At 41.5% G+C, this 13,383-nt stretch overlaps 1 protein-coding gene across 10 annotated transcripts in view; it reads left to right on the top strand.

The window, feature by feature from the left end:
- PAM (peptidylglycine alpha-amidating monooxygenase) overlaps nucleotides 1-5,319 on the top strand; it is a 184,921-nt gene extending 179,602 nt beyond the window's left edge. For 3 of the 10 annotated variants that reach the window (XM_084833818.1, XM_084833811.1, XM_084833817.1), the window contains 3 exons: nucleotides 1,333-1,533; nucleotides 4,002-4,058; nucleotides 4,912-5,319. In XM_084833818.1, coding sequence (XP_084689944.1) covers nucleotides 1,333-1,533; nucleotides 4,002-4,058; nucleotides 4,912-5,096 — 443 coding nt within the window. In that variant the 3' untranslated portion in view covers nucleotides 5,097-5,319. Of the gene's footprint in view, nucleotides 1-1,329; nucleotides 1,534-4,001; nucleotides 4,059-4,911 lie in introns of all 10 variants that reach the window. The other 7 variants (XM_084833810.1, XM_084833816.1, XM_084833815.1 and 4 more) reach the window with 3 other exon arrangements.
- Nucleotides 5,320-13,383: the final 8,064 nt, after the last annotated feature.

Genomic DNA, 13,383 nt, shown 5'->3' on the forward strand with positions numbered 1-13,383 from the left:
AATCCAATCCATCACCTATCTTTCTCTGAATTTCCCGCACTCGAAGGGGTTTGGTTTTTTATTTCATATAACATTATCATTTAAAATGTTTAAAGGGTAGTTGTGTAAATGATTCAGTCATATTGAAAAGATCTGGTGTAGATTAATAATAGTACAGTTGGATGGAAAAACTAAGGTCAGTATCCAACATTGCCTGTGTGCCAGCAGGACCCACTACTAGCACAATGGGAAGTTGGTGTTTCCTAGAGCAACCCTGGACACTCATTTCAAGCCAGAACACTCATTTCCAGAGTACAGGTCAGCAGAGCTCACAGAAGCGTGTTCCTGTGACCTTTCTTGTTCTGGAAATGAGTGACTAGCTCGTTTCCACTGGGGCGACATACTCAGTGCAGGCATATGGGCAGAGTTGGATACTGCCCCATGTGTGGGGATAGCACCTCGTGGGTAAACATTCACCCTTTTTCCTCTCCACCCAATATTGGTCCTTCTTGACTGGCTGCCCTTGAGAGCTACCAAGGAACATCTTCCTTAGCAGCTTCCTCCCAATTGCTCTTGTACTCACTTGGCTCCTTATTAAAGAAACAGCCTGGCAAGGCCAGAATCTCATGAGAACAGGCCTCTTTTGAGATTTGGTAGTTTCTGCTCTACCCAGCTGTTACAGCAGATGGCCACCTACAGTGCACAGTGGAATTACGGGACCAGGATGAAAGATGCCAGTGGGACCTTTCTCCACACTGAGCTTCACATTCTCTTTCAACTGTGTAGTTCAGAGCCATTTTATAAAAATGGGATTGCTGTGGGACCTTCTTCACAAATCGTTTGTGAAGCTAAGTAAGCATTGTGATTCATTTGGCACACAAAGAATGGATTTAGCTTTTCCCTCAGGTGTTGGAATTTGGCCTGTTCACTAACTCTTGGCTATGGAGTCTATCATGTATCAAACCCCTCCAGACAAATCCATTCCATGCATTTGTCCATGCATAGCAACTGCAAAGGTCAATACGTGTCAGGGATGCATATGAAGAGGAAATGCAATTGATTGTAATGTGGTCTGTTTTTCCTCTCTTTTATTAGAAAGTTATTATTCTTGTCCTTTGCAAGGCCTTTTTGATGGTAGCCAATCTTGCAGCATGGTCGTCTTGTTGATGCTGCTAATTACAGCTTTTAATACATGTTCTGAAGTTAATACAGGTCCCGTTGTGAACCGCACAGAGAGCTTCAGCTATTGGGCGGTATAGAAATGTAATAAATAAACTTGAAAGTTCTAATGGATTTCATCTGCTTGGTTTGAAAGAGTTAATCACTGTTCAATCTCTTCTTTCTTTAAAGAAGCAGAGGCTGTTATAGAAGCCAAACTGGCCAACAAACCCATGTCAAAGGAGTTGTTAAAGAAAGAGGAAAAGCAGCACATGATCCAGCAGGCTAGCACAGGAGTTTCTTTTGTTCTTATTACAACGCTTCTAATTATTCCGATTGTTGTCCTCTTGGCAATTGCCATATTTATCTGGTGGAGAAAGACAAGAATCTATGGAGGTAATTAACTCTTAACTTGGTAACAAGAAACTTCATATCCAAATCCTTCATGCAAACAGCTTTGTAAAACTATGTGAAATGCTTATTTCCCACTACTGTACAGCAGTCAGATTTGAGCAGACACAAGTCACTTCAAAGATGTACACCTTTGGATTTTTATCTTTACTTTGCAGTTAAGATTCACATTTCTTACAATGCTTTAGCAGTGGGGAGGTTTTTACTTTGTGAGTTCATAAAAAAAACAGATTGTTCAAAATAGGTAGTTGAAGAAATCACACCCAATTATGCAGTCATCTTGCTGTCTTGTTTAGGTTCTGAATAAGATCTCTTTCCTTTGGATGTCTCTATCTTATTCTTTAGAATCTATTTGCGTCTCCCTTAATGTGGAATTCTTTTGTGCCTCCTTTAATGTTGCATTCATTCTGCATGTGATAACACAAATAACTCTTTTTTTTCTGTTTTTAAACTTCTGTGATGTAGTAGTTACAAGTGGTCCAGAGTTTTGGCACCAGTTATGCTCCATAAATGTGCACATGACAGCATTATTTTATTTGTGCAGAGTAGGATAAAGACAAAATGTTCAAACGTATTTCTCTGTAAAGATAGCCATGCAGTAATCTCAGCATTTTCTCTCAGAAAAGAACAATACATTGTACACAAAGTCATGTAATAAAGCCCTAACACCAGCTCCTCCTCAATAAAAAAGGTAGGGTTTTGAGTAGAGAAGGGTTGCAGGAAGATAAAATGCTTGGCCCTTCTTCTACTGCTATTTCTCCACTCCAGATCCCCTTCCTATGGCTTTCCCAACTGCACTGTTCAAAATGAGGGATTCAGAGCAGAGTAGAGGAAGGATGTCTCTGCTCAAAATCCCCCTAAACTTGCTATTAAAAAAATCTGGCTAAGGGGATCAGTTCCATGGCTTTGCTTATAATGGGCCTGTCTACGTGATCACAGAGGGGGAAATAAGTCAAGATGGCTAATTTCCTCTGCCGCACGTGCTGGGGGGATTTGCATAATTACTCTTGCGGGCGCGGCATGTCATGCGAACCCAGAAAGGGTAGCTTGTTACCATGGTTAATAAGCTGCTCAGAACCCATGGGGTATTTTAGGTTCCTGGGGTAGCTTGTTAACCAGGGCAACAAGCCACCATTGTCAGATTCACAAGACACAGCAAACTGCGCCAGCGAGGGTAATTATGCAAATCCCCCCAGCATTTGACTGCATGCATGGCAGAGGAAATAAGCCACCATGGCTTATTTCCCCCTCGGTGATCGTGTGAATCTGGTCAGTGTTTAAATGGGGCAGGAGGGTGAGGCTTTTCACAAAAACAATTACACCCTGTGAAACTTGCACCCCTCCCCATTTTGGCAATACTGTTCTCACATTCAAGGTGAGGGCAGAACATATTGCCCACATTCTCATTTGGCTTTGTGATATTGTCACGTAGCCAAATCTGATCAGCTGGGTGGCACTGCAGTGTCATAAGGCTCGCTGTATAACCCCCTGTTGTCAGGATCATATAGCCACCAGGAAGAAATCACTTTTTAAAACAAATATGCCAAAGTAGCTGCCCAGAAAGAGTGTACAGAAGTGTTGTTGAATGGTACCAAAAAGTCAGTGGGTTTTAGGTTTAGCTATAGTATTTAGCCCCTAGGTGAACTTTAAAAGTCTTTTTACTAATAGTTCAAGTTCAGTTTTCATGTGAGAAAAAACTTCTTATAAATGTCAGGAGCAATTCTGCAAGCAGGATATATCTTAGAGTTTTACATATATAAACCAGCCTTCCTCAGCCTGGTGCCCTCCAGATGTTTTGGACTTCAACTCCTATCAGCCTCAGCCAGCATGACTAACAGTGTTGCAGGTTGTAGTCCAAAATACCTGGAGGGCACCAGGCTGAGGAAGGCTGATGTAAACACTGCAGTGCACAGTACTGGATGAGTCCAGAAAAGTGCTACCAAGTTGTTTTTCCCTATGTGTGTGAGACTCTTCAAAAGTAAACACTTTCACAAGTATATGAATTAGTGTTTTGAAAAAACTGGTGTGTTTTTTCTAAGTTTGAACATTTATTTATTATATATTTTACTAGGACTTGTAGATTACAGAGGTAATTTTAAGGAAAGTAGCTTATGTATCTTTTTTCCTTTCCTCAGCTAGTCTCAGGCATTTTCAGGGGTACCAAGAAATTCACCTCAAATTCAATATCTATTACAATTTAGTGTGATAAGTGTAAGTATACTTCAAATAGTCAGTGGCAGAACAGTCATTCACACATCGGATGGTCGTTATTTTTCATCTAGAAACACGAAAACCACCACAACCCTAACACTGAGACTCTGCCATTTCAGCTCTGTTTCTCTTCCACATAGCTTGATTTGCTCAAAGCCTGCTTATTTTCCAGTTTGTGTTTCATTAATAATTCCACTTTAGGGTTCTTGCTCCTGATTTAGAAATATGTCTCATTCTTATAGCTGATGCTGAACATAAACTTGATTCAAGTTCAGGGAGAATCCTGGGCAGATTTAGAGGTGAGTAAAGGGAAAAGTCTGGTGGTGCACTTCTACAAAGTCGAAGATTGTTTCTGTAGAGATAAACACCAGCCTATGAAATGTTTGGAAGCCTATGCCCTCTGTATGGACCTGTGTGTTGATTATTCCCAGCTCATGATCTGTGCAGCAAGTGCACTTTGCTTTGACTTTCTCTTCATTAGATGTTAAATGCCTGCCTACTCCTAGTAGTATTGTTTCTCCCCTGCTAATGAATCTGACAGTTTTTCCTGATGAGAAGGCTGTAGTGATGGTGATGAGTCATCCCCTTATCTACCAAGCAAAGCCTTTGGGAACTGATAATTTGGTAGGGCTTGATGAAGAACACAGGATAGTTCCTAGAGACAGAGAACAATACTAAGAAATTGATCTTTTGTCCTCCAATGTTTTCTTTATATCAAGAAGAGAAAGAATGGCTGCAATTATTTCTCACAGCCTACATTCAAAATAATCCCTGAGCTAACTTTAAGAAAAGGTTTGGTGGAAAGGATAGAGCCTATTATAAGTAAGCCTGCAAACCCTACATTGCGACTGTGTCCCTTTCCTTGTCAGGAAAGGGGAGGGGAGGGGAGGGAGGGAAAGGGAAGGAAAGGGAAGGGAAGGAAAGGAAAGGACAAGGTATAGGCTGCATTTGACTGGGAGAAGAGAACTATTCCACGTTTCTTTTATGAAGTCGCTTTATACTGACCTTGCAGGCTCTCCCCAGACGGAGCTGTTAAACTAACAGAGCTGAAACCCATAAATTCAAAAATTAAGATGATCATATGTAATAATAAATAACATGTGGGAATGGTGAGCACATGAACTCTCTCTTAAAGTGTATCTCTGTTTACAGGAAAAGGTAGCGGAGGCCTTAACCTTGGGAACTTCTTCGCAAGCCACGCAGGCTACAGTCGAAAAGGGTTTGATCGACTTAGTACTGAAGGAAGTGATCAAGAAAAAGATGAGGACGATGCCACAGACTCAGAAGAGGAAGATTCTGTTCCTCAGCCTCCAGTGATTCCTCCATCTTCTTCCTGAAACTGGCCTTGGATTTCTACAATGTATGATTCTACAAAGATTGCCAGATTTAGCACGTTTTAAGATTTTGTGTATTTAATTGTAAACAGTACTAGTCCTTTGTGAGGCTGTACACATTTTTTCCCTTTTTGTTCCCTTTGCTTTAATTTGATTTTGAGGTGTGAACATTTCATATCAGTGCCATTGTCCTATGTGAACCTTTTAATAAAGCAGAACAATCTCATCTTAATTGCAGTAATGATTTTAAACTAGTAGTATTTGCTCATTTCAGTTAGGGACCTTCTCTATATTTGTAAATAAGTCCCAGCCTCTGCTTTAAGGGTTTTTTTTCAGTTACCAGATTTTTTTGTGTCTTTTCACTTTCAATGCCCTTACCCTATCACAGAACAGAGGGAATACAGTGCCACAATGAAACAAAGCTGCTAAAACCCCTATTTTTAAAAAAAATAATCACTAGCATTCTGTTGCTTTGAGGGAAAGATAAAAGATAAAAGTCTCTATTTAAAATGTTTTTTCTTCTTCCTCCAGACTTTGTGTGTTTCCAGGATGTCTTATTTTTAGATGGTTACACTGTTAGAACACTATTTTCAGAAGGTGAATGTAATTTGTGTAATAAAGTGTTGGCAGAGCATTCGCTGTCAGAGTGTACTTTGGAATTTTTGCAATTGGGGGAGAGGGAAACAGGTCTTTGTATGCAACTTTTGTAAATAATACCTCAAATCACTGAATACGGTGCAAAGTTTTATCAGTGCTTTCTACCAGCAGGGGGAGGGAAAAGACAACCGAAGTGCTATTTTGTATGAAAGTCAGAAGACGCTTTGTTACACGGCTCTTGTTTGTTTGTTATTTTAAAAAGCAAACCTAAAACCTAAAACTAAATTCGCTTTATATGTATTCATGTCGTTTTTAAAAAAAGAAAAATCTGGCCTGTATAGCCAAACTCCAAGGTATGTACTCAAATAAAACATTGTCAGAGCCAAGAGGAAACCTGTGTCTCAACTTGCATAGAACTAATGTTATTTCTCCATCTTTCCTTCCCCAGTCATACAGTACAGTCCTTACTATCATAGTATGAACATACAGTTTTAAAATGTAGCATATATAACGTGCTTGAGAGTGTTCAAAGTACTTTATATATAACATTTAAATAATCCTTGTAACAATCCTGTAAAGTTTGGACAGTATTATTCCCCTCAGCCCATATTGCAGGTGGGCTGAGGCTGAGAACCCTTACTAGTTTAATGCAAGATATTAATACTGAAACATAAATTAGTAACAGTATACATTGCACAGAATATGCAAAATGCTGCGAAACGTAACAGCAATTTTTAACATTAATTTACGGGCAGCCATGTTGCTATTACTTTCTGGAAGAACTTAATAGTCCCTGGCTGAAGGGCCAAATGTCCAAAACGTGGTCAAAGTTTGATCAACAGTGAGAATCTGGTAGCAGTAGGCATTGCTGAGGAGAGGAATTGGTTCCTGGTTCCATGCATATGCGCTGAACCCAAGACCACATTGACTGGGTTCAGATGGTCAGCAGAGGAAAAGAAGCCATTATGGCTTCTTTTCCCCACCCCGCATGTGCTGCTCACACGCACACCATTTCCTTAATTACCTTCAACGCAAAGCAGGTTGCTGTGTCATCTGAACCCGGTGAGGTGCGCAGTGGGGGTGGCTTCCAAACCACCCTATAACCCCCGCGGCAAGCCATGGGTTGCAGGGTATTTTGGAAGCTGATCATCCAAAGCCAGCCTCTGTTATATTTTTCAAAAGCACAGGCTTGTGATACGTCTAGCAACCATGGGATTCAAACTGAACAGATTATATTGGTAGCCCAATGTATACAACAGAAGTGTATGGAATGAAGCAGAAGCCCACCCAAACTTGGAATAGCAGATAAGATCCAGTGTGAGACTGAGACATGCATGCAGACCTAAGCACCATGAAGTTACCTGAAGGTGTTCCAATTATGTGGAATTACCATCCCAATTAAGCAGCTGTCCTTGACATCAAGTATCATTAGGTGGAAATTGGTGTCCTGGGAGGCATCTTGATTAAGTAGTGTTTTCCAATTAAGCAGTGTACTGTAGTAGTTAATCAGAATTTATAGATCAATGCAGTAGATTGGAGTAATGCAGTATAGTGGCTACCCAGTCACCCACTTTCCACAGTTTGATTTATGGGTGTTCGCTTTTCTGATTCTTGTCCCTGCAGCCCAGGGTCATGGTGGCAATGGTGCTAGGCATGAAAAGACACAGGATTAGAACTCAAGGCTTCTGCTTTTAATGCTCATCTTTAGATCTGAATCTAGTGTCACTTGAAAGTTACGCAATATTAACAGGAAGATGTCAAGACTTTCATGTATCCTCCTTGCTGTTGCTGAAATGTTTGCCTGGTTAGCAGCAGGGAAGGGCAGTGGGCAAAATATAACAGAACATCAGCCATTTTTGTAATGTAAAGAGTAGTTGAAACATCCTAATGGAAAAAAAATGACAGGTGGGAGAAAGAAGAGAGAGTGTAGTAGAATATAACTACTTACCCATTTAGTTCCCTGATACTGGGAAAGCTAATACAATGACAGCTTCTCTGCAAGTACCTCCTTCTACCTGATCCCCAGCCCTAATCCTCTCCATCAGAAGAAACTGATGGAGGCATGGGAAGGATCTTCAGTCCATGTAGGAGTTTGCCATGTAAAATCTCTGCAGATCTGAGCATCTTGTGGTGTGTGATTCATAATCGGGCGTAGCCCTTTTTCAAGGAATGGTTAGTACATTTGTGGAATGTATCACCCTGAGTGCATTTCCACTCAAACATGTATTTAATCCAGATTGGAATGCTTAATTTATCAAATCTAGAACTATTCCCTACAGCCCCCCATTTCCCATTGTCAGAAGTCATTGGTTTCAATGTGCCCAACTTGCACTGGCTAGAATGTGCAATAAAACTGTAGTTTTAAATGGCAAAGCTAACCTTTCTCCTCCCCTAAACCTTGTAACCTGCTAGAAGGATCATAAATCATTTTGAAACACAACTACTTTGGAGAATCTATTAGCTTGATTTGGATTTTTGCATTTGTTTATTTTACGAATTTATTTTAGTGTTCATGTTCGTAAATAAATTACATTTGTCACAGTTAATGGGTCCCACTTGAGCAGCTGCTTCACTACTTTTGGACATCCCAATCCAGAATAACCTGTTTCACAGGGAGAGAAAGGAACATTGGAACGTAGCATGAGAGTCTGTTTTTCTCAGTAGAAGGAGGACATCCTAGTCCTCCCACTACGTGGGGGATTGATATGACAGATTCATATCAAGGGATTCAGGATCGTTGGGCTCATGGGTACTTGGCAATGTTTGTTTGAGTCCTTGGCAAAATAGCCCTTTGTCCTGTCTCCTTATTTTCTGTCTCTGTGGCATATGTTGTATTATCCTATTCGTTACATTTCTATTATTTTGCTGGGTTACATCCCAAAACTGGGAAGCGGTCAGACTTTCAGAGGCAAAAAAATACTTGAATTAGCCCTGTCTCTGGGAATGGGTAGGCAGAGCAACACAATCCACCAATCTCGCCTTCCACTGAGAAATAAGAAACTCTCATATCTACATTCCTTCCCAAAATATATAAGCACAGTTTCATACCCCAATTCCTTGAGGAATCTTGTTGTTGGAATTTGGACACTGGGTGAGTTCGCATGTCACGATAAGCCACGCTGAAAATAAGTCACGGTGGGCTGGCTGTTCACTTGCTAACCTACGTTATTCCCAACAGATAATTGGGAACTCCGTGGCTTGCCATTGCTTGTTTCCCCCTTTAGTTCTCCCGCCCACTCCCAGCACATATCCCATGGGCCTTTGCAGCACAACCCCTCTCATATCCTCATCACTAGAGAGGGAAACTTTTCTGACTTCCTGCTTTGTTCTGATCGCTACCCCTTTTCCACACAGTTTTTCTGTTCGCAACTGTTTTTCTGTTTTGATGCTTCGGAAGTACACAAATGGGTTCGTTTTTTGTTTCCTCTCATTCACAAGTGCACACATTCACCTGTCTGCTATTTACTTTCTTTTGTCTTATCAGCAATACAGATCAATATCCCCTCTGTACATGTTGAAATCCCACTTGTCAATTTCATGCTGTGACTGTATTATGTCTTGAACTGATAGTTGTTCCTTCCCCACTTCAGCACTTCCTTTGACTGCGAACACTGAAAGTGCCGGCTGAACAGCACAGAGCTATTGGGATGGACGGGTCTAATTACTGCAGGAGTATGAGTGTACTTACCGCAAAAATTAGTTTGGGGTTTTTTGCACACTTGCGAATGACAGAAAAATAAAGATGTAATACAGTGAGGATGAAATGACAAGTGGGATTTCAACACATACAAAGGGGATATTGATCTGTACTGCTGATAAGACAAAAGAAAGTAAACAGCAGACAGGCAAATGCGGTGGAGGCCGGTGGCTCCAATTTCGGTAGGGCAGTGAATCCATTCTGGGTCTCAGCCAGAACTACCCCAGAACTCTAAATGACCTATTTAAGGTGCTGAACCTATTTTGAGGATAGGGTGCAGCACCTTAGATAGCTCTTTTAGAGTTCTGGCTGGTTCTGACTTGAACCCAGAACAGATTCACAGCCCCACTGAAATTGGAGCCACCAGCCTCCACTGGGCGAATGTGCACGCTTATTCACTTGCGAAGAAAAAAATAAAATATTGTCTTTAAGAATCCATTTGCGTGCTTCCAAAGCACATAAAAATAAAAATGTGAATGAGTTAGGGACATTCTCAAGTGTCATTTTGTATCTGTGGAGGGGCAGACAGCCCTGACAAGAGAGGCAGCATTAGTGACATGGTGAGCAGCAGCCATGTTTTTGTCGCTCTTACCAGGCGACTGTAGCTGCTTGGGACAAGCCATCGTGCTGGGTTTGCATGTCACAACAAGCCACTCTGAACAACTCAACAAGCTATGGGTTCTCAGGGTGGCTTGCACATTGTTAACAAACCACGCTGAAGAAACTGGCAGGTTCAGATGTCATGACAAGCCACCCTGAAACAAGGGTGATAACTAGGGTTGTTGGAGAAATCTGCAACGGAACGAAATTAATTCGGATTTTGATGAATCTGACAGGCAGATTTTGACCAGCTTTCCCCATCAGGCGGATTCCGCTGACTTGCAGACCGTTGTTCTAACTTTCCCTATTTTGTGCAAATTTTGTTATAAAAAAATATACAAACAAAATAAAAATTGCAAAAAAATGTGCATTTCCCCATAGACTAAAGTGTGAAAAGGTACATTTGAGGGGAAGTCGTGCATTTGGGGAGATTTTCACATTAACTTATTTTTGCACATGCAATTTTTGCACATGCGAATTTTAGACATTCGCACAAATTCAGGAACTTAAAAAATCTGATTCCATGGGTGGACTGCAGAACAAAAGGCACCTGACAATCTGTGAAACACCGCTGGAACAAATTTTACACAGTCCTTACATCCCTAGTGATAACCCACCATGGTTTAGCATGTCACGCAAACCAAGTCAGTCAATTGATTAAATATATGTTTGCATTGACTCTAATTTTTATTGAACTTTGGGTCTCTGTAGTAAATAAAATTTATAAGACTGCAGTGAGTGACTGACACCTAGTGGTTGAAAGACTAAGAAGGATAATTGCCGCACTTTTATATTGTAGATTCACTATATATGATTTTGTGTGCGATAATTCCATACAAATCATTCAGGAACAACTTTTTTTAAAATGTTGTCTCACTGCCATGATGCTCCAGTACGTTTGTAGTAGCGAGTATGAAACTCTCAGGTTCATGAGAATCTTGTAGGTTCATGAGGACCTTCAAATCACAGCAACCGGATTTGAACTATGAGCTGTCTGTAAAGTTCAAGCAGAGATTTGAGACAAAGGGAAGAGAACTTGTATTGCAGTCTTCACCAAAATACTGCCTTCCAGAGCTGCTGAACTGCAACCCCTGTAATTCCCAACCTGTACGACCACTGGCCATGTTGGCTGGGAATTACGGGAGTTGCAGTCCCAACACATCTGAAGGGCACCACGGAGAAAGCTCCTGTAATGATGTATTGCTACATTTATTGGCCACTTTAGGCTTCCTTTGGGGAAGAAATGTGGATTAGAAGGAATACATGAGATTGGTGGAGTGGGGAATGAAACATACACTAGCAGGTGACTAAACCGGATTTCTAGGGGTCAGGGTGCATAGCTTGTTGCCATGACTAGGTAAATAAATGATGCAAAATAAACCACTATATGCAAATTTGTGATTTACATGGAGCACAGAACAACAATTCCAATAGCTACCTAGTTATCTGTCATGGAAAAGTAATCAGGACTGAAGCTAGCATTTAGTTCTATTGAACATAAGAGCTGCTACACAACAAAAACCAGCCAGGCACCTATAGACTCTACTGAAAATGGCCATGACATCATAACCATGCTGTAGTAGCACAGGTTGGTTATTGTTTGTCATTTGTCACAATTCTTCATGGTTGGTCAAGCTTAGCTTCAGGAGCTGAGAAAGTAGCTTACAGAAGCCCTACAAAATAGTCCACTGTTAATGTTGCAGGTCACAGGTGGGGCTGAGGCTGGTTTGGATTTCCAATCAAAAAACTCTCAGCACCTGTGAAATCTATTTAAATTGCCCCCTCAAACTTCCTCCCATGCCAAATCCAGCACTCAGGTACACATAGAACTGTCATGTTCCATCGACTCACATGCAGACTGGTTGTGCTTCTAAATGTTCAAAAAATAATAATTGTTTCATATGAAGTAAGACTCAGATTTTCTTTCTTCAGAGAAATGCAAAAAGCCTGGTGAGAGTGTTATCTCCAACACCACTAAATCCGTTCTCTTGTTAGAGGAGAAACTGATATATGAATGTAAAGACAGATATGACACTATTAATGCCGGATCACAGTGGGGAGGTGGCTAGCTGCTGCAGTGCTGGCCCCAAGATGCCCCCCCCATGTGGTCACAAGATGGCTGCTTGCTCCACTGGGATGCGTGGCAGTCTGGCTGAAGGACTACAGGGTTTTGCAAGACGGGGAGTGGTTAGGCTAAACATGCTGCAGTTCCGTGCATGTGTGGCAGGAGAACACAGCATGGTTAGTGGTAACCACCATGCAGCATGGTCAGCCTAACCACCCTTCCTCAAGTTATGTCTGAACAGGGCCACTCTCCTGGGTTTTGTCAGCTTACGGGACAGTTAAGACAATAGCTTCAAGTTATTTTCTGTACACGTGTCTAGAAACAATGTCCGAGTCCTCAGTGGTACAAGTCTAGTTGTAAGTGAAGTGGTAAACCTGTGCATCTTTCAGAGTGCAGGTAGGAGCTCACATGATGGAATACTCATCCATTAAAAAATTCCCTAAGCACAGGAAAAAACGAGAATGTCACAGAGAACAACTGACTAAGATTCTTCTCACCTGCACCTAGTTTTTTTTTTTTAATGTCGAATGGATACTGCAGTCTGAAATGGTATAGCATAGATGCAGGTTTACCAACTAGGACGACCTACTTATGTCTTCCATTTCCTCTTTTTGAGTTATTTAAATACTCCACCAGATGGCACAAGTTACACAGTAAATAACGTACTCAGCTACTAATACAAGGTCCTAAGGCAAATGAAACTGAATTTACATTGAAGAATGCAAGGCTTTGCATATTCTTAATATATCTTTTAACAGTGAACACTTGCAAATGTAAAAGGAGCTTGTGTTGCACTACCTTTTAGTCAGTAAGATGGATATTTTTGTACTATATTTTCCAACAGAAAGCATTATTTTCCAGTTATGACATGGATTTACAGATAAACGAGTTCTCTGTCCTGTAATGCCAATCTCTGAAACTATTTCATGAGTTGGATCTGGACATGATATCAATTGGCAAATTGTTGCTTATTGCATTGGGCCTTCTCCTTTCACTCAGAAGACTAAGAGCCCTGCTCTATGCTTTGTCAGGCTTGAGAAGAGAGAGTGGCTGAAACTATGGCTGTGCAGGGACACTCCGATCTGACTCGGAAGCTGCTTTGTGGCTTCGGAGGCAGGCCTGATTCAGCTTGGGCTGATTCGGGACCCCCCCCAACCTGACTTGGCCCAAACCTGAAGTGGGATCCGGATGCCGAACCCCGCTTTGGGTCCCCCCGAACGCCCCCGCGGAATCCCCCAGCTCCTTACCTTGCTGCCTTTTCCTCCTCCTCCTCCGTCACCACCTCCTCCTCCATCGCCACCTCCGCTCCTGCCTTCTCCTCACCACCTCCT

This window comes from Heloderma suspectum, chromosome 2, assembly GCF_057233095.1.
Source record: "Heloderma suspectum isolate Gila_16-S chromosome 2, 16-S_ref, whole genome shotgun sequence".
NCBI classification, from domain to species: Eukaryota; Metazoa; Chordata; class Lepidosauria; order Squamata; family Helodermatidae; genus Heloderma; species Heloderma suspectum.